At 48.9% G+C, this 26,857-nt stretch overlaps 2 protein-coding genes and 2 long non-coding RNA genes across 9 annotated transcripts in view; 2 read left to right on the top strand and 2 right to left on the bottom strand.

The window, feature by feature from the left end:
• LOC145715100 (pleckstrin homology domain-containing family M member 1-like) overlaps positions 1-7,881 on the bottom strand; it is a 20,491-nt gene extending 12,610 nt beyond the window's left edge. Inside the window, exons 1-4 of one of the 6 annotated variants that reach the window (XM_081794695.1) lie at positions 7,748-7,881; positions 5,180-5,392; positions 2,419-2,578; positions 1,930-2,018 (exon numbers count right to left, since the gene is read on the bottom strand). In XM_081794695.1, coding sequence (XP_081650821.1) covers positions 1,930-1,977 — 48 coding nt within the window. In that variant the 5' untranslated portion in view covers positions 1,978-2,018; positions 2,419-2,578; positions 5,180-5,392; positions 7,748-7,881. Of the gene's footprint in view, positions 1-1,929; positions 2,019-2,418; positions 2,579-5,179; positions 5,393-6,778; positions 7,453-7,747 lie in introns of those variants that run through there. The other 5 variants (XM_081794694.1, XM_081794692.1, XM_081794693.1 and 2 more) reach the window with 5 other exon arrangements.
• On the top strand, positions 4,334-5,482 carry LOC145715106 (uncharacterized). Its single transcript, XR_014137118.1, has 2 exons — positions 4,334-4,610; positions 4,905-5,482. It is a non-coding gene; the product is annotated as an uncharacterized LOC145715106 (long non-coding RNA).
• Positions 7,882-7,925: 44 nt separating the features above from the next.
• Positions 7,926-16,585, top strand: LOC145715105 (uncharacterized). The gene is made up of 3 exons (XR_014137117.1): positions 7,926-7,985; positions 11,457-11,589; positions 14,807-16,585. It is a non-coding gene; the product is annotated as an uncharacterized LOC145715105 (long non-coding RNA).
• A 3,450-nt stretch (positions 16,586-20,035) lies between these two features.
• Positions 20,036-26,857, bottom strand: part of LOC145715099 (leucine-rich repeat-containing protein 37A2-like) — a 44,136-nt gene continuing 37,314 nt past the window's right edge. Inside the window, exons 10-14 of the mRNA XM_081794680.1 lie at positions 26,404-26,508; positions 22,167-22,216; positions 20,570-20,624; positions 20,348-20,490; positions 20,036-20,246 (exon numbers count right to left, since the gene is read on the bottom strand). Of these exons, the coding sequence (XP_081650806.1) occupies positions 20,144-20,246; positions 20,348-20,490; positions 20,570-20,624; positions 22,167-22,216; positions 26,404-26,508 (456 nt within the window). The 3' untranslated portion in view covers positions 20,036-20,143. The remainder of the gene's footprint in view (positions 20,247-20,347; positions 20,491-20,569; positions 20,625-22,166; positions 22,217-26,403; positions 26,509-26,857) is intronic.

The following is a 26,857-nucleotide window of genomic DNA, read 5'->3' on the forward strand; positions in this document are numbered from 1 at the left end:
AGCTTAATTTCCTCATCTGTTAAACGGAACGAATACTTCCTGACCTACAGCACAGGAGTTGGGGGGCGGGGGGATTACTCTGAGGGCAGGACTTGCTTTTTTTTTTTCATTCTTGCATCCTCAACACTTGGCTTGGTTCCTGACACATGTAAGTATTCCGTTAAGGTCTGTTACATAAATCAATTATAAAATACATATATGTAAAATCCTTTGGAAAGATAAAGACAGTTCTGTCATAGTATAAGCATGTCAAAATTACCTATGTGTTTTGGAAAAGGATTGGGAGGGAATACAGAAAACCTGGTTTGAACTGTTAGCTGATAGGATTATGGATAAATATTTTACTGTTTTATTTTTATCTTAGCCCAAACAGTTCATGTTAATGTTCTTTGAAAAGTCGAATGTTCTTTTTTTTTTAAAAAAAAAAATTTTTTTTTTTTAATGTTTATGTATTTTTGAGACAGAGAGAGACAGAGCATGAACGGGGGAGGGTCAGAGAGAGAGGGAGACACAGAATCTGAAACAGGCTCCAGGCTCTGAGCGGTCAGCACAGGGCCCGACGCAGGGCTCGAACTCACGGACCGTGAGATCATGACCTGAGCCGAAGTCGGACGCTCCATCAACTGAGCCACCCAGGAGCCCCTGTTTTTTTTTTTTTTTTTTTTCTTTATAACAGCTTTAATGAGACACAATTTACATTGCCTAAAATTCACTCATTTAAACTATACAGTTCAGTGATTTTTGGTATGTTCACAGAATAGTGAAACTACAGCCACTACCTAATTTTAGGACATTTTCATTGTCTCAAAAAGGAACACTGTGCCCATGAGCAGTCACTCCTCTCTAGTCCCCTCTCCCTCAACCCCTAGCAACTACTAATCTACTTTCTGTCTTTATGGATTTGCCAATTCTGGACATTTTGTGTAAATGAAGTCATACAGTATGCAGTCTTTTGATGTTAGACATCTTTTCATATGACTTATGGGTCATATACTTCTTTTATTGTTTGCTTATTTGACTGGAGAGAGAGAGAGAGAGAGAGAGAGAGAGAGGCAAAGAGAGAGGAGGACAGAGGATTCAAAGTGGGCTAGGGAGTGACAGCAGCAAACTCCCAAATCGTGAGATCATGACCTGAGCCAAATGGACGCTCAACCGTCTGAGGCACCCAGGCCACCCTAATGCCCTCTTTTCTTGTTTCTTTTTTTTAATGTTTATTTATTTTTGAGAGACAGAGAGAGACAGCATGGGAGGGAGAGGGCAGAGAGAGAGAGGGAGACCCAGAATATGAAGCAGCCTCCAGGCACTGAGCTGGCAGCACAGAGCCCGATGCGGGCCTCCAGCCCATGAGCCGTGAGATCATGACCTGAGCCGAAGTCGGATGCTCAACCGACTGAGCCACCCAGCTGCCCCTTCTTTTAATGTTTACTTATTTTTGAGAGAGAGAGAGAGAGAGAGAGAGAGAGGGAGAGAGAGGGAGAGAGAGAGAGAGAATGTGCATACATGTATGTGCCTGTGGGGGAGGGGGCAGAGACAGAGCGGACCGAGGATCCAAAGCAGGCTCTGCTCTGACAGCAGAGAGCCCAATGCAGGGCTTGACCTCACAAACTGCAAGACCATGAGCCGCTTACGATCATGACGCTTAACCGTGTGAGCCACCCAGGCGCCCCATATGTATGACTTCCTTTGAGAAATCCTTGGTCTTCAGGCAGCCCCTATTAAAATCCGTTGTTTTTTATCAATTCCCATTCTATCACCAATAAGATGTTCTAGAAAGGGCAGGGTCTCCTCAGAGCCTGCTTCTGCTATAACTCTTTCTCAGCCCGAAGCCTCGCTTTCCAGACAGTACTCATTCATTTCAAAGTGAGGAAGACCAATGACATGGCTGTCCCGTGCCCCCTTCCCCACCCTTGAGCCTCTCCGACTGCCTACCGGGATGGCAGCCCGGGGGTCCAGTCCATTCTCCACCACCGAGAGCATTTCCGCTCACACTGCAGCTCCCTCGGAGAATCACATGACACCTGCAGAGACAGACGGCGCGGCCAGATGAGCAGGTTCCAGCTCACCACCCCCAGCCAATTCTCCCCCTCCCCCCAGCAGGCAGCGGGTCAGCCCATCTTCCTCAAACTGCAATGCAAAGGCCTCTGAATTCAAAAGTAAAAGCCAAGAGTGGATTTTAAGGAAGGAAACAAGGGAAGAGAAGAAATGTGAGGGCTCGAATCTCAGGAGGTGGGGAATCCTATGTGCCGTGGGTGGGTCCACCCTAATCAGGGCATGGAGAGGCCTCTGTATGCCACACCAAACGCTGGCACAAAAAAGCAGGGAATGAGGGGCCGATTTGGATACAGAACTAAGGGTGCGAGGGGGATGCTGCCGCTGGAGGTGCCAAGAGCCCACGTGGACCAGGAAGCAGGGGCTCACAATTCACATTCGGAGCCTCTGACTCCTGTGCCAGCCCGATGTCTGCCAGCTCGGCAGGGACAAGCACAACTGAAGGAAGTTTCCAAAGGGAGGGCCTCTTGCTACATAGCTGCTTCCCCTCCAGGCACGAGGGTCCAGCTGGAGCAGCACAGGGACACGCCTAAAGGGAAACAACACGGGTTCGAATCTCGATTTGCCACTAACCACTTAGGCATGCTAGGTGGGGCACCACGGCAGACGTCTCAAACGGAGGTTATGAATGTGGAAAGCGCCCAGCACAGTGCCTGACGGTACTAAGGATAAATGGTATCTATTACCCCGGTTGGATGTGGCCAAGCCTTATAGGCAAAGGCCACTGTCTGAATGAGTCCGCTCAACTACCTGAAGTCAGTACACAGGTAAATCCCTCAGGGCACTGGCTTCCCCCCCACCCCCCCGGGGGTGGCTTAGGTGGGGGGGGGGGGGGGCTCAACCTGAGCCTCGGGGGGTGGCTGTTGGCTCGCCTGGACCGCCCCAGCCACTTGGACGGACCAGGATTGGGCAGGCACATTCCCATCTAAACAGATCTCTAGTGACCACGCTGCCGAGCATGGAGGGACACCAAAAAATAGGTCATCGCTGTCTCTGTTCTCAAAAACCTATGGCCCAAAGAAGTTATCAAATGGAGGCATGATGAATGGATTTTGTACTGTTTACACACATTGCTTCATTCATTCCTTGTAACCACCCTAGGCGAGCTCTTTTATTATCCAGATAAATCAAAGCTGACCCAGGTCAGGGAACTTCCCAAGATCCCAGGGCTGATCAGTGGCGGGCTCTACCACCTTCGGCCAGGATGACATCCACCCTTCTGGAAGAGGCGGGTGTGAGCTAGGGCTAAGGGGTGGCTGGGGAGGGGGCAGGGAAGTCTTGGGAGGAGGGCTCTCCAGCTGGGGGCCCAGGTGGCGGGATGCAAGGGAGCATCAGGGTTGAGTCTGGCAGGAAAGGTTTACAGGCGAACAGTGAGGCATGGAGAATGGCAGGGTGGCCCTAAATGATGAAAGACGCTCTGATTCAAGCCCTGGCCTCTGGATCCGGCAGAGGGTGAACAGGACCCAGCGCCGACCTTCCTAAGTAAGGACATGCAAAGGCAGATAGGTGTGTGGAGGACGGCCCCCACGAAACCAGCTCTGGTCAGCGCACAACAGACTGACAGGAGGAACACTAGCCCCTGGCCACAGCCCATCAGACTGTCTCTCCCTCCACCACTTTCCCAGCTCCTACCCACTGGGAATCCTCAGGACCCTTCGCTGGAGACCAGCTCCATGCTCTGGCCACCAGGGCACCGGGAGAAGGGGACATACTATAGAGTCGGTCCTGAAACCGTGCCTGATCCTAGAGGCTGGGTTTCTTCAAGGCTACCCTACGCAGCCCTGCAGGCCACGTTCAGGCTCGCTGGCTTTGAGACCCTGGCATCCAATCCCCTCTGGCAATTCCGGGGGCCTGCCCTTCTAGACAGAGCCTCAAGCCCTAAAACTGCCCTTCCCTCAGCCGGCCTCAAGGCTTGGGCCTCAGCAATCTGAAGAGGAAGACCATTGAGGCCTCATCAACTAATTCACTGAATATAATATTCACTGGAGGGAGGGAGGCTTATCATTAAGTGGGTGCTCTGGCCAAGTCAGGGTCTGCTGAAAAAACAAAGTAAACTGACACTGAGGTCAGAGCAGGGCCAGACAAGAGACAACTGTGACCTAAAACAGTGTCGGGAACGTCACAAAAGGACAACAGTGCAGAGAAACCTAGAAGAATTGCCACTTGACAATTCACAAAACAGAACTGAGACGTGGGGGTCAGGCCAAAGTTCCGGGCACATCTTTCCTTGCAGGAAGCCAAAGCTCCCTACCTACATAGGCCTGTCGGTTCTAGAACGCCTCAGGAAGGCAGGAAATGGCTCAGAGGCAGGACCACGACCATCTACGATGTGAGATCTCTGGGCTCTGGGTCTCCTGACTGCTAGGTCAGCACTCCAGCAGGCTCCTTGGGTGAGCCAGACCCCCATCTACCATGCTATGGGACTGGTTTCACTTTCTATCTTCAGAGCTGTCTTCACTGACACCAAGAAGCAAACGAAAGAGGGGTGGGTCTTCAGGAGACCCAGAAGAAAGAGAGCAAGTAGAGAGTTCAAACATCCCTGATACAGTGGAGCAGAAAAGGTGAGTGCCGTGTGCCTTTAGGAAACTCTTAAGTCACCCTTCGTCTACCTCTGCCCCTCTGTATTGGTTCACTCTGGCACAGGATCTCATTCTCTATCCTCATTTAATTCTTAAAACAATCCTGTGAGAGAAGGATGAGTATCCCTCATTCACAGAAGAGAAAACTGAGGCTCAGTAGAAACATGCCTCAGGTGAGGGACAGAATTTTCTCACTCCAAGCTCTGTGCCTTTCGTCAGTTCATACTGTCCCAGGTCCTTGGTTCAAAGAGTTTCAGGCAAACTTATTATTCACAGACTCTTCAGAAGCTCCACCTTATCAAAGAAGGCCTAACACTGACAAGAAACAATCTTGCCCATCAGATCTGTGGCCCCAACTAGCTGACCACAGGTCCTTTCCATGGCAGCCAGGTTTCCGAGCTGTCCCTCCTCAAATGTTCCAACACACAGGAAGGAATCGTTGGGGTTGATTCTCTTCGTGATACTGCCTGGCCTTCTATAAACATCCAATTTCACTTCCTCCAGAGACTAAGGAAGAACGAAAAGAGGAGAAGGACTCAGATGAGACTTACATTAGAAGAAGAAATGGATAACCTGGCTTCACCACTTTCGAAACACTCCGTTCATCAGTAAACAGCAACCTCTTCTTCTTAGAGACTTCCCCGCCATCCGCGACAGCCTCGTCTCTACGGCCTGACTCCGATCCTGCACCTGGCTATGCACGACAACAGGCCGGTGTTTAAGCCCTCCAGCTGCTGTACCAGGTGATGAGTCAGGGTTTTCAGCTGGAAACAAATGACAAAGTTATCTTCTGATTCAGAAAGACAGCTGATACTTCAGACATGTGAGTGCTGAGTAAACAGCACCTCCTTCTACCTGAAGAAAGTTGGATTTCTAGACAAGAGCCCTGTGGGGGGTGGGATGGGTGTGGGGGGGGGGGTGGGTAGGGCGACAAAGCAACTGAATATCAGCTGGAGGGCAAGCAACTTCTAGCTCGTGATTCCCAGTCCAAAGGCTAGTGGGTGAGGCCAGAAATGTGAGGTCTAGGAACACTGGGTATCTTTCTTTCCTCCCTCCCTCCTTCCATCCAACAACACCCATCTCTCCCATATTCTTGTCCCAGATCCCTTAAGATTCTGGCAAGGACCAAACTCTGAGTGAATGAAAGCAGGACCTTTGCCTGACTCATTCACCATTGTCTTTCTAATGCTTCAAACAGTGCACGGCACACAGTGGTGCTCACAAAATACTTGCTGAATGAACAGATGAGTAAAATAAAAAGGCTCAGACCGTTTCAGACTGTAAGAAGTTGAGGTATACAACTTCTCAGTGGTGGGGTCACTGCGGAACTCCTTCCATTACACCAAGCTGCCAACAGGCTGAAACCCTTCAGAGATCACACCTTAACGGAAGGGGATATTGAAGGTAAAAGGACATCCGATTCTCAAAGACGTGAGACTATAAATGCAAGCAAAGACAAGGGGTCTTCTTTGGGGTCCTTTACAATGGCTGTCAAGTGGCCAATCCTTTGGAGTTTGGTCACCAGAACTTAGAGGGGATGTGCACCCCCAAATCCCAGGAGATTATAAATGTTAACCATGGAGCCTGGGTGCCTCAAGAATGTCTAGCTACTCTGAGATAACTTGACTCTCTGTGTTCATGGGTAATCAAAATGGTCAAAACTCAATGATCCAGCACCTGCAAAAAGAGGAAGCAATTCAACAGCCTCCACGGAGGCCTCGGCGTCCCCAGGATCCACTCATCTCTACTCTTCACAACATGTAACGTCACCTCTGGCACATTCGGTAGCGGGACTAATCTACAACCAGTTCTGGCCAGGAGGAGCACTGGGTGAGGGTCCTTTCTGAGCGGCAGGGCAATGCACATGGACATGATTCTGTGCCCACAGCCAACCCCACACAGTGGAACCGCTTGAGTTTCTCCAGATCGTCACCCAAAAGGAAGTGATAAGCTTCCACTGCCCCAGCTGAATGAGTAGCTCCCTCACCTTCCAGGTATTTGGATGATACCTATCATTCCAGCAGCCAACGCGAGTAATGTAATATGGATGCCAGGAATACAATCCTTAAGGACAGGTACAGGGGGCCTGACATCCAGGAAAAGCACTTGACCCACGGGAGAAGGATCTCTACTCCTCCACACTTACTTACCATCTGAGGCCCTGCCTCAATTGAGGTGTTCGGCAAGTGCCTGGCTCTGAGAAAGCAGGTGGGGTTGGCAGGGGACTGCACTAGGTTCTCAGATCAAATGGGGACCACATCAAGGGAAGAGTGGGCACAGAGCTGGGATGAAGAGTTGAAATGGGGATAGGAAGACGTCAATCTAACAAGATTGGGTAGGGGTGGTGGGAACTAGGGCAGCAAGAGTTGGGGGGTGGTTTAGCAAAGACTCAGGAATGAAGTGTCCTCAGGCTGGCTGGGGATGGAAAGAAAGTATGCGGTGGGCTTGGAAGTTAGGGGTTGAGTGGGTGAGGGCAAGAAGATACATACAAGACTTGAGATAGGGCTGAGATCAGAGTTATCAAGAAGAGGGGGGTAAGCGCAATAGGGCATCTACTGTAGTGGTAGGTATTAAATGAGTGGGGGGAGGTGGGTGTTTTGGCTGAGCAGACCTTGGGGGGCTGAGCAGGGGGGCTGGGATAAGAAAGCTGAGCCTGAAAAGGGGTAAGCCAGAAAGACGGGGAGGGGGAGGGGGGGCTCGAGGAGGTTTGCGTGGAGCACTGGGATTGCCAAAGGGGTTGAGGGGTGAGAAGGAGATGCGTTAGAGGGAGGCGGAGGGAAGTGGCTGTCCTAGGGGTTGGAAGTGGGCTACCGTGGGGTCGAGTGTGGCTGCACTTACGCAAGACCAGTGGTGAAGGGGTGAGGGTAAGGGCTGGGCTCGGGTCACGGGTGGAGAAGAGGAAGGGGACGGGTCAGCACTGGCTGTTTGGGCTGAAGGCTCGGGTCCGAGTGGGGTAGGGTGCGGGGCTCAGGCCGGGCAGGGAAAAGGCTCTGAAGCAGGACAGTTTCAAAGCAACCAAGGGTTTGCGATCACGGACAGGGCTGGTGACCCATCGCCCGTTCTCGTCTCGGCCCCGCCGTCCCCTTCTCACCCTCCTCGCCCTCTGACCCCTAACTCACCAGAGGGAGCGGGGAGGGGGCGCGGGGCACTCCTGGCCACTGCAGCCCCTAAGCCTCCGACCAGGCGCTGCGGCCTCCGGGCCAGGGACAACAGGAAACGGCGCTCGCGGCGCCTGACGCCATCACGTTGGTTCGGCGTCCGGCCCCGCCCCCGGACCGCGGAGCCCAGCGCAGGGCCGGCGGAGCCTCGGGGCGGGGCCAGCGCTCAGGAAAGCCCAAGTTCCCAGCTCCAGAGCAGGTGAGTGATCTGGGAGGCTGGGGACTCTGCGACCCGAGATGCGCACGAAGAGGCGAGGCCACCAGGCTAGCCCACCAGTGTCAGGCGGAACGTGTCCTACTGCCCGCCCCCAGCAGTGTCTGCGTCTCACTAGATCCCGGCCGCCTTCTGGGTTCACGACCTTGCCTGGGCACAGCACTATCTACCGTGCTGTCTACCGAGGCTGTCTGTTGGCCTCCTGCCCGGAAGGTTCCCACTTGTAAAATCGGACCAATAACGTCTACCCTAGTTTTGCCTCCCTGAGGGCATCAGTGCAGTTGGTGCTTCCCGCCTGGTGGTTCTCAGGACAAGCATACAGGTTTTGATCACCCCTATCACCAAGGGAGCACCTTTAGGTACCCGTCAGCCCCCAGGCATGAAGCTTAAGGTTCTGGTTATTCTCATCTAGCCAGGAAGTTGTTTGTTTCCTTTACTTGGTAGAGTTGACATTTCTCTTTCACATGGACCCAGAACAAAAGGTCAAGAGTGTGTGTTGGTGGGGGTGGGGACAGATGTCTTGTGCTTTGGACACTTCATACCTGCAGGCTCAGGTCAAGTGGGATCTTAGGGCCTGAGTGTGGGGTGAGTACTGGGGTGGAGAGGTACTGCTACCTGCAGGTCCAGGGGGACTTTGGGGGTGTCTACAGGGCTGGTCTGGGAACGGGACAGTTCTTGGAAGAAAGCTCCACTGATCTGGGCCAGGCTCTCCATCAGCCTTTCTGGGAAGGGGAGAAGAAGGGGTCCCAGTGCCTGTTTCCATTTATAAAACCAGCTGTTGGAGATGTGGCACCTGAGTGTGTGCGGGCTGCCTCTTCAATAATTCTGTCTCTAGGAGCGAGAACCACCTCTCCTCGATTTTAGACTAGATGAATCTGAGTACATTTAGTATGGTTAACAGTTGAACAGAAAGTTAGAAATAAGGACACGGAGGGATGCCTGGGTGGCTCGGTCGGTTAAGTGTCTGACTTCGGCTCAGGTCACAATCTCACAGTTGTGAGTTCCAGCCCTGCATTGGGCTCTGCGCTGACCGTGCAGAGCCTGCTTGGGATTCTCTCTCTCTCTCTCTCTCTCTCTCTCTCTCTCTCTCTCTCTCTGCCCCTCCCTCGCTTGTGCTCTCCCTCTCCAAAGTAAATAAACGTTAAAGATAAATAAATAAGGACACAGAAGCAAAGCATTATCTTAGCGTTAAACAACTTGGAAAGTAAGGAATTTACTGGGAAATCCAGTTTCCTGGGCAAAAGGATAGTGTTTCTGGTTATAATTATAGCACATCAAGAGCATCAGTGTCTTGATACAAGCATGCCCTCCCCCAGATGGAGCCAGCAACATTCCTCAGTTCTTCCAATGAATTTTTGCGCAGCCGCTGTCTGCAAAAGCTGTGGGAACCCCGCATGGTAATCTCTTATCTATCTTTTCAGGAGCCCCTGTCTCCTGGTCTTCTCTTACTTCTCAGGCCTCTCGGCCCCTCTGCAAAGTCTACGGGCTTGTCCTCCTCTCTCCATCTTACTCTGGCGCACATTTCCACCATTCGTGGGCCACGAGTCCACCAGGTAATCTGAGGCCGGAAAAAAAAATCTCCCATTACCCTGTTATTTGAGCAATAATAAAGGTACGTGCAAAGTGCCATGGTGCCAGGGAAGAGGCCTTGAAGGTTATCCTGGCGGAAGCAACTTTTATCTGAGCCTTCCGGGTGGACACAGGAAAGGGCAATGCCTGCGAAGAGACTGGTAGAGAAACGGCCGGTGGGTAGGAATGCAGACTGAGCTCAGGGGAGGGTGCACGGAGAGGTGGAGAGGAAGCTAGGAAGTAAGGCTAGAGTAAGGGGAGGGGGCTTAGAATGGAAGGGGGAGATAAAGACAGATTGGGCAATGGGGAAAGGGAGGAGGCACAGACAGAGCTGGAGGCCAGTGCAGGAAGGGCTCAGACGCTCACAAAGGCACTGGTCTGTCAGATTTCAAGCACTACGCATAGTCATTCAAAGCCAGGCAGGAGGACTGCAGGCATCTGAATTTCTCGGGGGTCTAAGGTGTAGATTCCTGAACCCCGCCCCTGCCCTGGAGAGTCACTCTGGGATGAGGTCCAAGTATTTAGCCTTGACCCAAACCTTTTCTGTCTCTTGCCCTACCACCCGTGGATCTGAAGGGTGAGAAAATGTGAGAATCTCTCCTTAACCTAGGAGCTGAAGGGCAAGGCATTTAACAGGTGTGGAAAATAGAGGCTCCTATTTGCCAGATAGGAATTTTGATTTATCCTTAGCAACCACCCTGAAGGTAAGCACCATTGTTATCCCCATGGCATAGATGATAAAACAGGCTTAAGAGAGGTTAAGGAACTTGGGGGCCCAAGGCCATACAACTCATAATTACTACAGGTGGGATCCTCACCCAGCTCTGATTCTAGCTGGAGAACTAGCATAATTCAGTGGCCGAGCAAGTGGGCTTTGGAGCCGGGAATGCTTAGGTTTGAATACCGGCTCTACCCCATACTGTTTTCTAGGCCTTCCCTAAGACAGCGCAGGGCCCAGCACAACCCAGCAAGTGTGGGCCTGAGACCACTGCCACAGTCAGTGGTTTTCATAGGCCCCTCGAGATGGCACCAGAGATAGAAACTTCTAAGTTTGATTGGTGGTTAGAAAAGAGAAGTAAATCACAACACGCTGAGGCCCCTCCGCCTCAGGCAGAGGGGCCAGAGTGTGTGACTTCCGGGAAGTTCCCCAAACTATCTGAGCCTCAGTTCCTCATCTGTAAATTGGGGAAAATATCAGTTGCCATGAGGATTAAATAAGATAATATCCTCAGGACGGTTTCTGGTCTGAAGTAAGCACTTGAGGATAACTAGCTATATTATTATTATTATTATTATTATTGTTACAGTTTTGGCTAATTCGTACCTACCCAGTTCAGTCAGATCTCCGTTTTCTAACTGGTCTTTGAGCACTGGAGTGAGAGCCTCTCTTGTTTGAACCCCAGATGTATGCTTACTTGGTCTCTGACCGAAATCATCTAAGCAGAACTAATGCCACCATTTCTTTTGAAACCGGAATAGGTAATGTTCTCATGGCTTCTGTTGCAGGAAGCTGGTTCTTCCCACTCTCTTTAAAAAATGGATTTAAAGGGTTCGTAAAAATTATGTGTCAATTCTATCTCAATAAAGTTGGACACAAATACAGCTTTGAGGTGCCGTTGACAAAAGAATGGACTCTTTAAGCCTCCCAAATGTTATCACACATAGTTTACAGTTCAAATAGTACGAAATGAAGTGGTGAGGAAACAGAATGACCCGCAGCAGCTTCTTGCCTCGACCATCCCCACCCTCCTGGGCCAGCTCGCCAGTCCTCGGTCCTCCTTACCTCTCGCTGGATCTTCTGGTGCTTATCTCCACCTATCTTGTGTTTCTAGCTCTTAATTCTTCCATTTAAAAGAGTTTTTTAATTTTTTTTTTTTTTTTTGAAAGAGAGAGAAGGAGAGAGAGAATCCCAAGCAGGCTCTGCGCTGTCAACACAAAGTCCGATGCGGGGCTCGAACCCACGAACCGTGAAATCGTGACCTGAGCTGACGTCAGACGCTCAACCGACTGAGCCACCCAGGTGCTCTGATTCACCCATTTTAGACGCTATCTGTGGACTTCCTAGCAACACAGGCAAGGAGTTAGGTCTTTAACACCCCCCACCCATTCCATTCTTGGGGTTTAGTTTTGTCACTCTTGCCCCATGATTGATAGTGGTTGCAGAATTGTGACTAGGTAAGCATTGTTCACCGCAGAGCTTGCTCATGTAGTCCGATGGCACTCGTTTCTGTCCCCTGACCCCCCCGGGGTTTAATTTCTTCTCCTTCTCTTTCTGTGCTGCCCGCCACGATCACTCCTCCACTCCGCTCCAGTGCTCTGGCATGACAGTTAGTGCCGTTTCCCTCGGCTACCTCCTTGACCTGTCATACGCTGCTGTCCTGGAACCTTCCTTCGCTGCTTCCTGGGCTGGGGTTTTCCTGGCTCCCTTCTCTTCTTGCTTTCTTTACTCTCTCTCTTAATCTGCAGTTAAGAATCCCTTTCTAATATTAAAAAATAGAATGGTCTTCGGACCTGCTCGTGATCGTAGGGATCCTTTCGATATCTATTAATTGGGACAAAAAATACAGAAAGACCAAAAGTTACTATGAAGGCACTCCTGCTCTTAAGTGAATTTGTGTTTTACTCACAATAGCATCTATGAACGTGTGAAAGCCTGTTCAAAGTTTAGGCTTAGGGTTAGTTCAATCTAGCCTCAATGTCTGGTCTTCCATTTGTCACCTCGCCCCCTCAACTTGCCGTGAGACAACCCCCTCTCTTGACTTTCTATTCAGTTCCTGTGCCCTAGCAGAGACTTAAGTACTGGTTTAAGGCCCACCTTGCAGGTGCACGCTGACCATGGCTGGCCAATCAGGGTCTCCTCCTGCCAGATACAGGGTCCAAGCAGACCAATCAGAGGCTTTTTGAAGACTGGCTTTCCTTTATGAGGCTTGCTCAACCTCAGTGGAGAGTTGGAGTTACTAAGGACTATCTTTGCAGTCTTGGGGCATCCATCCTGTGGCCTGAAGCCGTCATGGAGGAAAGCACAACTGAGGGATAGTTGGGGAGAGAATGACGTTTGAGCGCTAGATGCGGCCAGCTTGAAGATCTTAGGCTTCCCGGTTATGTGAGCCGATACACCGTATGACATTTTTGGCTTAAGCATATTTTAGTTGGATTTCTTTCACTGGGAGCATAAAGAGCGGCGACTGATATCCTGTCTTTGTGAACTTGGGCAGGTTATACAAGCGGTGCGTACAGACTTGGACCGTGACAACGCAGCTCCCACTAGGTCCCCTATGGCTGCCCTGTTATCAGCCTGAGCCTGAGACAGCTTGACATTGAATAGCCCGTTTTAGGGACTGGAGGAAACGACTTACCATGAGTCACTGCCCTAAAATATGCTTTCTACCCACATGCCCGGTGCCTGGAATTCTGTGGTGATGGTGGCATTCGTCAGGGTTAACCATGGCTCTCTTCAAACGGTTCTCCTTTGGAGTGTGAAGTCTGCGATATTTAACTTGTAGAAGTCCTTTCTTCTGGAGGTCCCTCTGGCAGGCAGTGGATCCAGGATGCGGTGTAGACAGACCTAGGTACACATCTCAGTTCCCAATGGCACAGTCCCTTTGCAGCTTTGCGGGCAAACCCCTAGCACTGTGTGCTGACCTTTAGGAGGTCAGTCTGTATCACATAAGGAATCCGACGCAGAGAGTGAAGAAATGGTCTCAGATTCACCCAGTAATCTCCCTGAGTCAGCCCTGAGGGCAGGGCCTGGCCCTAGGCGTTGGGAAGAGGAAGGAGATGTGATTCTTGTCTTGTCAGGGCTCCTGACCTGATAGAGAACTGCGGTTGAGTCTTCACATGGACGGACGCTGTCTTTCACTCTGCGCCATTCGTAGGTGACGCCTAGAAGAGCAGGGCCACCGTGTTGTAGCCTCTGACCCAGGACTCTGTCACATTCTGGGAGAGAGAATTATGGGCCCTCCCCGCATCCCCGCTCCTGCTGTGTCTCCTCGTGGCCACAGTGTACTTTCCCATCCCCTGGCTTGGGGCTGGGGGCTGGTTCCGTGCTTAGGCTCGAAGAGGCCCGATGGCTCTTTTGCTTGCTCTCTTACGCTTCTCTTGGGTAGCCGCTGCCTCTTCAGCCTGGGTCCCGGCAGCAACACAGGGAGAAAAGACCAGCAGTGAGAAGCAGCGCCGATCCAGCCAGCAGGGCATTAAAGTACAGCGGTAACGGCCAACCTGTGAGAATCGGTTTCCCAGCCTCCTCTGAGTTTTGAGGATGGTCTATTAGTTAGCACTGTTGTGGCAAAAGATAACAGATACATGGATTCCCTCCGTTATCAGGTTACGTACAGGTTCAGCTGCTGCAGTAGAGACCCAACACAACAGTGGTTAAGTGATTTTTTTTAATTCTTTTTTTTTAATCCTTTTTTTCGGGGGGCGGGGGGGAGAGTGCAAGCGGGGGAGGGGCAGAGAGAGTGGGGCAGAGGATCCAAAGCGGGCTCTGTGCTGACAGGCTGACAGCACAGAACCCGATGTGGGACTCAAACTCACGAACCCCGAGATCGTGACCTGAGCTGAAGTTGGATGCTTAACCGACTGAGCCACCCAGGCGCCCTTTAATTCCTTTGTTTTTAAATGTTTATTTATTTTTGAGACAGAGACAGAGATTGAGTGGGGGAAGGGCAGAGGGAGACACAGAGTCTGAAGCGGGCTCCAGGCTCCGAGCCGTCAGCACAGAGCCCGATGTGGGGCTTGAACCCACGAACGGTGAGATCCTGACCTGAGCCGAAGTCGGACACCTAACCGACTGAGCCATCCAGGCGCCCCAACAGTGGGTTAAATTAAAAAACAGCTTCTTGGGGGCACCCGGGTGGCTCAGTCGGTCAGGTGTCTGACTTTGGCTCAGGTCACGATCTTGCCGTTCATGGGTTCGAGCCCCATGTCGGGATGTGTGCGGACGGCTCAGAGCCTGGAGCCTGCTTCACGTTCTGTGTCTCCCTCTCTCTCTGCCCCTCCCCTGCTCGTGCTCTGTCTCTGTCTCTCAAAAATAAGTAAACATTGAAAAGAAATTTTTTTAAGAAGCAGCTTCTTGATCTCTCATATGATAATCCGGTTAAGTACTGGATCTGGGGCTGGTTCGGTGGCTCTTATGTCAGGGAGCCAGGCTCCTTCTGTTTTCCTGCTCTACCACCCTGGGGTGTAGCCCTCATCCAGACGAGGCCTTTGTACCGTTGAAATCTTCATTTCCTCCACAGTGTGGCGCCAGACCGCTCTCTGCCGCTGCCCTGGAAACACACGCAGCCTAAGCACCATTCCTGCCTCTGCTCTGGGCCTCGGGACTTTTCTTCTTCTTGAATGAGTGTGCTCCCGCCCCCCAGCTGGTGCTCCACGCCATCCCCCAGGTCTCAACAACATACCCCCACCAGGACCACAGGAGCCAGAGCTGGTCGTGCCTGGTGGTCCTCAGGACTGAGAGGCCCTGACCTCCGTGGGGGCAGGAGCCGGCCAGCATGACCAGTCGGGACTCCCAGGTTAAGAATCCAGTTGAGCCTCCTGGTCATCCTCAATCTGCTCTGCCCTTCGTCTCCCACCCCCAAATCCCTGCCGACCTCCAGCCCTGAAGAAGCCGGAGAACCTCTGCTTCCCCCACCTCCCCGTCCGCCTTGTCCTACTTCAGTCGTTTGGTGAGCATAAAAAGGCCTGTCAAAGTGGTCCCTCTGTTTGGGGGATGGGCTCAGGAGGGGTGGGCATGTGGGTTCGGAGGGTGACAGATTCTTTCTCCAAATGCTCGCCAGGCTCCTCCGAGCCCTCTTCTTGATTCGACCTTGCTTGGCCTGTGAAGGCGAACAAACACGGACGTGGTTGCTGGCAGCTCGTGGCCGCATCCCTAGTAGGACCCTAGCCTCCCTTAAAGTGCCTGCCTGCAAAACTCCCGGCTGTCTAAAGGATTGGCTGCTGAGTCCAGCCAACGCCTGAAGATCGGGCCCCTGTCTCCCAGCTTCTGTGAGAGGGCAGGAGCTTAACTTTGAGAAGTGTCAGCAAAGCCAGATGGGTCTCATATGGGCCAGCGTCCCTTCCTGCTTTTTGTCATCTTTCACTTCTGATTATAGAGCCCCCCACTCATTCCCTTCCCTAGTCCCTCATTCTCCCTGTGAAATACCCCATCACCTCTGTAATAATCCCAGTCGGGTGCCTGCTCACGATGAACCCTTTCCCCTACGGCACTGCAATACTATGTTACTGACTGAAATCTGTCTGGATTACTTTAAGTAGTGTCTGCTTTTGTTTGTTTTCATCAGGGGAGGTGTGCAGGATCAGCCTTTTAATTTTTTTATTTTTAATATTTATTTTTGAGAGAGAGGCAGGGTGCAAGCAGGGGGGTGGGGGAGGGGCAGAGAGCGAGGAAGACACAGACTCCAAAGTGGGCTCCAGGCTCCGCGCTGTCAGCACAGAGCCCGACGTGGGGCTCAAACCCAAGAACCGTGAGATCATGACCTGAGCCGAAGTCGGTCGCTCAACTGACTGAACCACCCAGGTGCCCCAACAGCCTTTGAAATTAAATTATTTTCAGGATCAGCTTTTTAAGTAAGCATCCCAGGGATGTTTGCGTATAGAGGTCCAAAGGCTGTATTTTGAGAAAACATGTTTCCCTGTGGAGATCTTTTCTCTGGCAGCCCTTTTGAATGGGGGCTATGTTTTCTCAGATACTGCATTGCCAATAGTCCATCCAGCTTTAATTCCAGTGAGAACGTTCCAGAGATGAAACTAAGAATCAACTCCAGGCGCTTCTCCAGTCACCTCTGGGGATGAGTGTATGTCGTCAGCATCCAGCGCCTCACCTGCTGCCCAGCTAGAATGACACCTTTCAGGGTTTCCGACTTAGAAACACGACCACCAGGTTACTCCACGTGGACACCACCCCCCTTTTACAAAGCCTTTGAACACCCCCCCATCAGGAGGGGTTTGCTGGATGATGTTGGTTGGCTCTTGACACCCATTTCTAGCCCCTTCTTTGCAGGTCCTGGAAACCCACGAACCATCATTGACAGATTCCCTCGACAGCAGAATTGTGCCAATAAAGCGTACCTGTGTGAAATTTGGAAGGCGGAGGTGGAAGGAGGTGGAAGCCATGCTTTTCTCCTCTGTAGCAGCAGACATGCGGGCCGAATGTTGGAGTCCATACTCCCCACCAGTCAGGCTTGGGGCCATGGGGCTGTAGTGACCCCGGCAGTGGCTTCCCGAAGTTTCCTGACCGAGTGGCAGCAGCAGCTTTGAATCTATGGAGAGCAACTGTGGTAAAGTAACCTGAGAGCTAGTGGTGCGATTCCCCCCTGGCCCTGACCTTCACCACCGCGAGCCCCACCAGTGGTGAGCACCAATTGCTTGTATGACCTTTGTGTGTGTGTGTGTGTTTGCAATATCTAGAATGGTTTGTTTTCCTGGCTATGGTAGTTTTAAAATATGTTCACAAAACTGACGGTTGATGGGGGGTGGGAGGGAGGGGAGGGTTGGGGATGGGTATTGCGCCTGGGTGGCTCAGTTGGTTGAGCGTCTGACTTTGGCTCAGGTCATGGTCTCACCATTCATGGCTTCGGGCCCCGCATTGGGCTCTGTGCTGACAGCTCAGAGCCTGGAGCCTGCTTCAGATTCTGTGTCTCCCTCTCTCTCTTGTTCTCTCTTCAAAATAAACATTAAAAAAGATGTTTTTTGAGGAATAAATGTTTATTGTTGTTTTTAAAAAATTTTTTTAAATGTTTATTTTGGAGAGAGAAAGAGACAGAGACATAGAGTGCGAGTGGAGGGGTGGCAGAGAGGGTCATAATCTCGTGGTTGGTTCATGGGTTCGAGACCCGCATCGGGCTCTGTGCTGACAGCTCAGAGCCTGGAGCCTGCTTCATATTCTGTGTCTCCCTCTCTCTCTGCCCGCATGCTCTGTCTCTCTCTCTCCCTCTCTCTCAAAAATAAACATTAAAAAAATTAAAAGAAATACGGCAAGGTAGCATTTGAGACTGATAAGTATTGTGCAAATTTGAGGTCGTGTTATAGAAACAACATTTTCTAAGCTTCACTTTATGAACCACATTTGAGCTAATGGAAATATTCCAAAATAGGAGAATGGAGTTGCCTGGAATCCCGGCCCACACTTCGGGAAGCCCAACTATGCACAGATGGGTCTTCTTGGTTTCTCGTCAGCTCTGTCTCTGTGTCCACCTCTCTTCTTCAAAAAGTCACCACCGGCCCCCGCTCCACCCAGCTCATGAAGGAGTTTGAGCTGGCATGAGGAGTTTCTGCCCTTGTGACCTAAGAGTGACTAAAGGGCCTAGTACTGCGCCTGGCTCAAAGCAGGTGCTCAACAAACAGTAGCGGCCACCATCCTCATCGTTATAATTATTGATTCTTTGATGGTAACCATGGCTTAGACGTCTCTGTACCCCTGCACCCTGCAGCAGGGCAGTATAACCGTCAGCAGGCTTTGGAGTTAACAGGCCTGGATTAAACCCCTACCTGGCAGTTTTGGATTTGCGGCCTTGGGCACCTGAACAGGGTACCTACATCCTTTAAGCCCTGTCCCCTTATCTGCCAGATGGGGATAATAAAGTACGTTTTCACGGACTGTTGGGCTAAATTAAGACTGCAAAACACCCAACCCAGGCCTTGACACCAAGTAAGCAAATAGTAAACTAGGTGCTGCTGCCGCTTCCGATTACTGTTACTCTCTAGTCTTGTGCTTTCAACACAGTTATTTGTTGGCTCACTGACGTCACCACACAGAGACAGACACTTGGTGGCCGTTCTCACTAAAACGCTGGGGGAACGGGAGCAGGCACCAGGAGAACAGGTGTCCTTGCCCAGCAGCAGCAAACTAATAAAGCCGAAGAGGCACTGATGGGCCAATCACCCCGCTTGGAACCGTTCCTACCAACCCTGCCAAACCTGCTGGGCTGTGCCCCAGTCCTACTGTCCCCTCGGGGGACTCTGTTGGTGGCCAGCGGTTGGTGCCATATTCCATCACCTATCGCTAAGCCACCAGCATTTATTTGGGGGCATTTAAAGAGATTGTCAGGGGCGCCTGGGCGGCTCAGTCGGTTAAGCATCCGACTCTTGACTTCAGCTCAGGCTGTGATCTCACGGTCGTAAGATCGAGTCCCTCGCATCGGGTTCCACACTGAGCACACAGCCCGCTTGGGACTCTTTCTCTCCCTCTCTCTCTGCCCCTCCCCCCTTGCTCTCTTTCAAAATAAACAGACATTAAGAAAAGAGATTATCAAACCTTGTTAATTCAGGATTTCTTTTATTCACTACTGTATTTTGACTCTGACGTCCTTTTTCTAAAACCTGTCATTCATGTACTCAGAAAGCATAGATGACTTCATTATTTTTAATGTTTATCTATTTTTGAGAGACAGTGTGTGAGCTGGGGGGAGGGACAGAGAGAAAGGGAGACAGAGGATCTGAAGTGGGCTCTGTGCTGACAGCAGAGAGCCCAATGCAGGGCTCAAACTCCCATACCATGAGGTCATGACCTGAGCCAAAGTCGGATGCTCACTGGACTGAGCCACCCAGGCACCCCGACTCCTCCCAACATCCTAAATGTGACTGGTTAACGCCCTCCTCTGCAGAAGTGGAGGGATGTTTGCGTCTTCTGCACGTTGTGCTGCATTATCTCTTGGAATCGTGCAGCCCTGATCTGAGCTGGGTAGGAAAGCAGTGGTAGGTGTGGTGCTGGGCTGAACTGGAGAGAGCCCAGCCGCACGCATCCGACCCTCAGTGGGGTCAGCAGAGGCTAGTGGGGTACAGGTGAACAGTAAGTGCCCCCACCAATAAGTGTTCTGAAATAAAGGCCTGAGCAGGGCAGTCCTGGGTAATTACTGCTCTCACACATTCTTTACTCTAACCCTCCAGCATCTCCCTGCTAGCTCTCTGAGGGTGGGGACTTTTTTTTTTTTTTTTTTAAAGAAAACAAACAAAAAAACCCAATGGGAATTATCTACTAGCTTGTAAGGTTGAGGAACACCCTACTTCCAACTACACATTTTGTGTCTGAGTTTGAGCTCTTGGGAAGAAAGACAGGCCTCAGCCCTACAGTGGAGGTCGGCTCAGCGATCCAAATATTCTGGCAACCCCAAAGACCTCACAGAGGGGCCAGAGAGAGATGATCCTCTATGGGCAGGGGGTCAAGCGCGTTGTGAATAACTGGTATTTGGTGAGCCAGGGGAGAGAGCACCAGAATAGGCTGTTAATTAACTTAATAGTCTAAGCCCCTTGAAGATATGTTTTCCAGTTTCCAGAGACTGACCGTATCAGGGAAATGACGGAAAGACGCCCTGTTCACCCTACTTTGCCCATACTGTGTCTTGTGGAAATACTGGCTACCACGAGGGACTCTGGCTTCAGTCCTGCTTCTCTCGCCTGTGGCCCCTGTTGTCTGTAGATAAATATTTAACCGTTTACGTTTTAATTCCTTACCACGTGGCTAGAATTGGTTATGGATTTATACATTTTAATATGAGAAAAACAAGTATTTTACAAGCAATGCTGAGAAGCCAGTATCGGAAAGTAAACTTTGTAGGTGGCCTGAGGCAGGACGGCGTTCACTCTGTGACAATCTCACATGCTGTCTCACTCTCGTCACCCAGCTCTTCAGTAGTGGAATCTGTGGTCCGAGTCTTCTCTGCTGTGGCTTTGCCAGCCTCCCTGGGAAAAGGAGAAGAATGCCAAGGCTTTGACTCTCGAAAGGAACAATTCAACTCTTCATAATTTCCTCGTTTTAGAGAAAATCTTCCCCAATCACGTACCCTAGTTCCATGTTGAAAATCTCATCTTCATCAGAAGAATCCTTGTCGTGTAGCTTCTGTGCCATGTTTTTCTTGCGTGTGGCATTGAGGGGTCTGTACATGTCCCTAAGCCAAAGTGGCCGCCTTCTCCAGAAAAAGCCCTCCTAGAAAACAGAAAGGACAACGTTAGGTCTGTTTCCCCTGCCTTCTCCAGCCACGGTACTTTATCCTCCTCAGATTTACCTGATTGTCACTTTCCTCTGAGCATCTCTTACGCAGCAGAGATCCAAAGAAGCCCCTGGAAGGAAACACACACACACAGACAATTAGTGATTCGTACCATTTTCCATGCCTCTCACAATGTATTTCTCCAGTCTTATTAGCAAGCAAAATCAACACAGACCTGGGATCTCAGAAATAATTCCATACATGCTGGGCTTTCAGAATTTTCCTGTGTCTGTCCATAATGGCCCCACAGTGTCCCTGGGAGACCTTTGTATGTAACTTGACATGAAGTATAGGCAGGATTTTCACCCTGCTCACCTTCTGGCCCTTGGCCAAGTGCCCTTGTGCAGTCAACAAACTGGGTGACCACACGGCAGAAGCACCTAACTCTCTCCAGAAGCATTTTACATCAGTCCCCGCCAGGCTTAGCCTCACAGGCATCATTTGCTGGCGGGTGGGGAGGTGTTTCTATTTTCCTAGCTGCTTTACCTTACAAGATGAATCGCACTGAGTGAATGCCTGAGTCCAACCAGCAGTTATCTAGCTCACTGACTTTCACACTGCAGGCAGATGAGTGAGTGAGTCGTGAAATCACCTGAAAACACACGGCTAGCGCTAAAACACAAAATACTCTTTTTGAATACAAACGGAATAGGGGGTACCTGGGTGGCTCAGTCAGGTGAGCAGCCCAAGTCTCGATTTTGCCTCAAGTGATGATCTCACAGATTGTGACATCGAGCCCTGTGTCTGGCTCTGTGCTGATAGTGTAGAACCTGCTTGGGATTCTCTCTCTCTCTCTCTCTCTCTCTCTCTCTGCTCCACCCTCCCCCCCAAATAAATAATAAACTTAAAAAAAACAGAACAGAAAGAATCAGAGTGTATGGTAAGTTTGTTTTAGAAGGTACTTATGTCTATACGGTATGTGTGCACTGAGTTGTGACATAAAATGCAGTTCACAGCCCAAGAACAGTGTAGTCAGAGACGTGCCCAACTGGAAAGGAACCATCTTCTTTCTGGTTCTAGTGGTACTAGTGATACAACCGTCCGGCAAGATATCTTCCTTTTCTCCTTCTCCATCTCATTATTATAAAAGGAAGAGATAAATGATTATCTAAGGTCTCTCCCAGTTCAAATTCTATTGGGTCTGGATAAAGGGAATGGAGAGCGGGGCCTCGAAAACCAGAAGGAGGAAGAAGGAAGTTTTCCCCCTACTTTACGGGAGGGACTCATGTATTCTACCTTCCATCATGCTTGAAGACTAGCCCCTTCACCCCACGACTTTTGGCCCTCCCTATCCCTTCTCCAGAGTCTCTGAGAAGGTCTGTGGCCAGGCCTGATGCCCACCGCCAGCGGGAACGGGTCTGAACATTTCTACCCCCGTCCCCCCACGATCTTTCTTTAAAGGTCTAGTGAGCAGGTGCTCTGTGCCAGTCCCATTCTAACTCGGGTTTGGCTGGGCAGCTAACTTTGCTGGATCCAGGCAAAGCATTAGGCCAAATATGTATTCTTTCTGCCTTTGGTGATTTCCTGGCTGTAAAACAAGGGGATTGAAATAGATGAGTTTGAAAATCTAGTTCTAAAATTCTACTTTAACGATTGCCAGACTAATATTTACCTTGAGCTTCCTTCTTTACCTTCCTTGGCTGCTGTTCTATGAGAATAAATCTGTTTTGGAAGAAAACATGATCACAGTTACCCATCACAATAACCACTCCCTCCACAACTTTATTCATTCCTTTGCGTTTTAGGTCTTATCTACCCAGTGAGATGATAACTTTTCCTAGGACAGGAATTTGTTGAATAGTCCTTTGACTCTTCAATAACACCTAACTCGCGTGCAGCTGGTAATACATTTTACTGACTGCCTCAGATAACATTCAACAGGTAATTCCTAATAAAAATTCTTGGGAGGAGGAAAAGAAAAGTGTCTACCAGAAACCTAAACAGCAGCACTGTTTTAAAATCAAGGACAAGAGTAGGATGTCTGTTATCACTGCTGCTATTCATTGGTGTTGAGGAGGTCCTAACTGATGCACTGGGAAAAAATGGAGTCGTGGAAAGGAAGAACTAAGACGTATTTGCATATGAAATTACAGACAAACTAAAAGGCCCAAGAGAATCAACTAAAATTTTGTTGGAAGAAACATGAGAATTCAGCAAGATGGCTAGATATATATAAAATCAAGAGATCAACATGTAAACCTCAATGACTTTCCTATGTTCCATAAATAATTAATCAAAAGATGGAAGAATTATCCCATTTACAATTATCAATAAAAAGGCATAAAGTACCTAGGAATAAACTTAGCAAAGAATGGGTAAGACCTATGAGATGAAAACACTAAAGCTCTTCTGAAGGACATTAAGAAGAAACGAATACGTGATGTGAGACACTATTTTCCGAGAATAGTGTAAAGATGTCAGTTCCCTTCAAATTAACCTACAAATTCGGGGCAATCCCATTCAAATCCCAAGACAGTTTTTCAAACAAAAACTGGCCAGCTGACATTTGGTAGAGAAAATGTGCAAGCATAGCTACAAAATGGATGAAGAAGAAGATCACAGAGCAGACGTTAAAATATGTTCTTACAGAGCAACTGCAGTTAAGTATGTAGCGTGATACTGATACAGGAAAAGAAAACCAGGTTGATAGAATAGAGTCCAGATAACACTAGTATTTTGGATCCATGAAGAAAGAATGAACCATTCAATAAAAGATTTTAAAGTAACTGGATCTTTATGCAAGGGAAAAAAGTTAGATCCCCTACCTCGACCGTACCAAAACACCAGACAGATTCCATACAGATTAAAAATAAATAAATCACAACAAATATTATAAGAGTACAGAAGAAAATATCAGAGACTATTTTTATACCATGAGGCGAAAAGGCCTTGTTAACGACGCCCATGTCCCATAAGCCATGAGGCAGATATGGTGACGGACTGTCCACACCCCCTGTTCATCGTAGTCCTTGCCCCCTTGATCCCCTGGATTGTTTGTCCTCTTCCTGTTGATTTATAAAACTCTCTTCATATGAAATATATTAATCCTTTCAAGGGCTTTCACTGAATTTCAATGTTTCAAATATTTGTCAGTGTTTTTATCGTGAAGGAGACGGAACAGTGGGATAGGAGCACAGGCTGACTGCAGGCACAGCTGGGTTCTGCTTTGGGTTTTGCCACAGGGGCCTTAAGCTGATCCCCTTCTATGTAGGAAAGAAGGATGGTGATATCATCCTCACAGGACTGTGGGGATTAAATCAGATGTCTGGTTTATTCCAAGCAGAAATCAGACAAGACGATCAAATCTATCAAATGTTTCTGCATGTGGTATCAGGTCACAAAGCTTTTTCTCACCACAAGATTATAAAAGTATTGATTCTGTTTTCTTCTAGCACTTTGATGGGTTCTTGTTTCTCTTTTTTTACATGTACTGAAATATGTTTTTTTAAGGTGAGAAATAGGGATCTGTTGTTATTTTCCTCCCAAATAATTAAGCAGTTGTTCTATTACCATTTATTTATTTTCTTCCACTGATTTGAATACTAAAAGGTAACATTTCAATGTTTATTTATTTATTTTTGAGAGCGACAGAGAGAGAGAGTAAGAGTGAGAGAGGGGCAAAGAGAGAGAGACACACACACAGAATCCAGAGCAGGCTCCAGGTTCTGAGCTGTCAGCACAGAGCCCAACACAGGGCTCGAACTCCTGAACCATGAAATTATGACCTGAGCCAAAGTAGGACGCTTAACCAACTGAGCCACCCAGGCGCCTCTAAAAGGTAACATTTTAAAAGTCCTCGTCACCCACGGATCTGTCTATTGCTGGACTCTGTAGGCTACTTCACATAAATATTACGTTGCATTATTCCTCATTGTGAAATTGACACAATGCCTCATCTCTTCCTTTGAACATCATTATTGTCCACTACAGGAAAAAAACTGCATGGTCTCTGACCTCAAAAAGTGTATCATCTAAGTAGGGAGAGGAAATAATGAAACCACATAAAAAAATATAAACACAAGGTTAAACCACATAGGAATTTAAAACAGCAATAGGAGTTTATAGAACTTCCCAAAAGCAAAAGGCTGCAGGCCACCTCAAGATGCAGAGTACTGACTGGACAATGGCCAATGATTTCTCTTCCCAGAGGTCATGGTAAGTTGACCCCACGCTAGTTCCTAGGCTCTTAGGCTGAGAAATCAGACTCTGATCTCATCAAGAGAGAACGCACTTCTTTCTGCATGGAGGCAATATCACCTCACCAATGTCACAGGATTGATCAAAATCAGAATGTCAGGTCATGACTTGACAATAAGGAAAACATCCATTCCACCCATTCCACAGATAGGGCATCTGTGTCCACATGATTGGGACTCCTGTCTCCTGTGGAGACAGGCCTCTGTGGCACACTGAAGTATAATCAGAAGGCTATTTGGTGAGAAGAGAAGTGGAAGAAAAGTAATTAGCTGAATCCAGTGTTTCATGGAAAGGACGGAGGTAGCTAGATCCATCCATCTGCCCCGCGGGCACAGCCCGGCTGGTGGGCCTGACTCTCATCTGCTGCCTGAGGTGCCATCTCTACTCTTAGGCAAGGCTAGGTGGGCACTGCCCATGTTGGTCTCTTCCTCACCATTTCTATGCTTTTACTACTGACCAACCCTCCAGAAGACAGACATGTTTCTCCTTAGCAGTTAATACATCCAGTCAGGTTTTACTCAAGTCTGATAGACCAGGAAGCCTTACATATCTCTGCTCTGATCCATGACCCTGATATTTCTCTCTTGAGGAGCTGCCTTTTAACAAACTGTTTAGCATATTTTTGTTATCAGGGGAGGGGAATGCGTCACTGCAGACCCTAAGAAATGGTGACCATCTCACAGAAGGACTAGGTCCAGGAGTATTACAGTATTCGGGGAAGGCTTTGTGAAGAAAGATGAACTCGAGTTGGCTTTTGAAGGCTCACGGGACTTCCACCAGCAGAGTGAAATAAAGGAATTTCAAGTGGGCAAAGTCACCAACAAAAGTAGGAATGGGCATGGTCTGACTAGGGGATGGTGAGGGGCTGCTTTGGCTGAAATGGAGGGTTGCCATGACAGATGGCAATATAGATATAGATATAGATATAGATATATATAGATAGATAGATATAGATATAGATATATAATAAGCATATGTATATTTGAATAAATATATTGAATATATATTCAATTCATACATGATTGAATAAAAGGTAAACAGGCAAGCTCCAGGAATAGGCAACTGTAATTATGACACGCTCTGAGTAGCCTGATGCAGGATTTTAGCTGCAGGGTTTTAACTGAACCTGTTTACACAATGCCTTGCGAAGTGGAGGAGAGAGCTGTAGGCACATCTAATTAATCAACAAGATGACACTTTTATCTCTAAGCCATGCCCTTTCTTCCAAGATGACTGATAGCTCCATGAAGGTGAAGACTATTTCTCTCTCATCATTTTAGCCAACGAGGAAAGAAATCAGTGGTAGTAGGAGGATGACTGGTGAGTGCATCGAATCGACATCATTTTTTTGAGTTGAAGAAATTTTACTATCATGTCAACTGTGGCCTTCTTAGACCTAATGTCTCAGAACAAGCTAATGGCTTGTTATCTTGGTTACAATCCACAGATGTCTCCCGGCAGTGGGGTTCCTTTTAAAATCCCTGGAATATACTTTGCAATAAAAGGACAAAGCATATCTCAGTCCTCCAGACTGAAGAGGGATATCACGTCGTGATAGGTGGGAAAGTGGCTTTGATTTTCAGTTTGTGGGTTCTGAATCTACTGTAAAGAAGGAATATAGTCTGGGAATCTGAATTAATTGTTGTCCTTACCTCAATGAGACAGAACACTATGATCAAAATCATCACTACTACAGTCACAGATATTGCCAAGATGAGTTTGTTGTTATAGCCATAGCCTGGAACTTCTTTTGTGAGCTAAAAAAAAGGGAAAGAACAATTTTTTTAGAAAACAGAGATAGGATGAAAGTTAACTATTCTTTAACGACTCTAAAACCCCATTCTTTCCGATGAATCGCTTATAGGTTCTTAAGGAATATACCAAATCTAATGTGATATGTAATCTTAATCATTAGCATTTTCTTCAAGACTTGATGTATCTTGTATGTTAGGTCCTCTTTTTGTCTCCTCTGGGAACAGCGGCACTGTTTCCTAAATGAGCAAAGTGGCAGATCACTGCCTTAGCCAAAATTATGTGGCCAAGACAAGACCCGGACTAGGAGCCCCCGGTCCTTGTGCTTGGGTCCATGTCCTAAACCACCTAAAT

The sequence above is a fragment of the Panthera onca genome, assembly GCF_046562875.1.
Source record: "Panthera onca isolate mPanOnc1 chromosome E1 unlocalized genomic scaffold, mPanOnc1 haplotype 2 h2.Chr16_ul_1, whole genome shotgun sequence".
In the NCBI taxonomy this organism is placed as follows: domain Eukaryota; kingdom Metazoa; phylum Chordata; class Mammalia; order Carnivora; family Felidae; genus Panthera; species Panthera onca.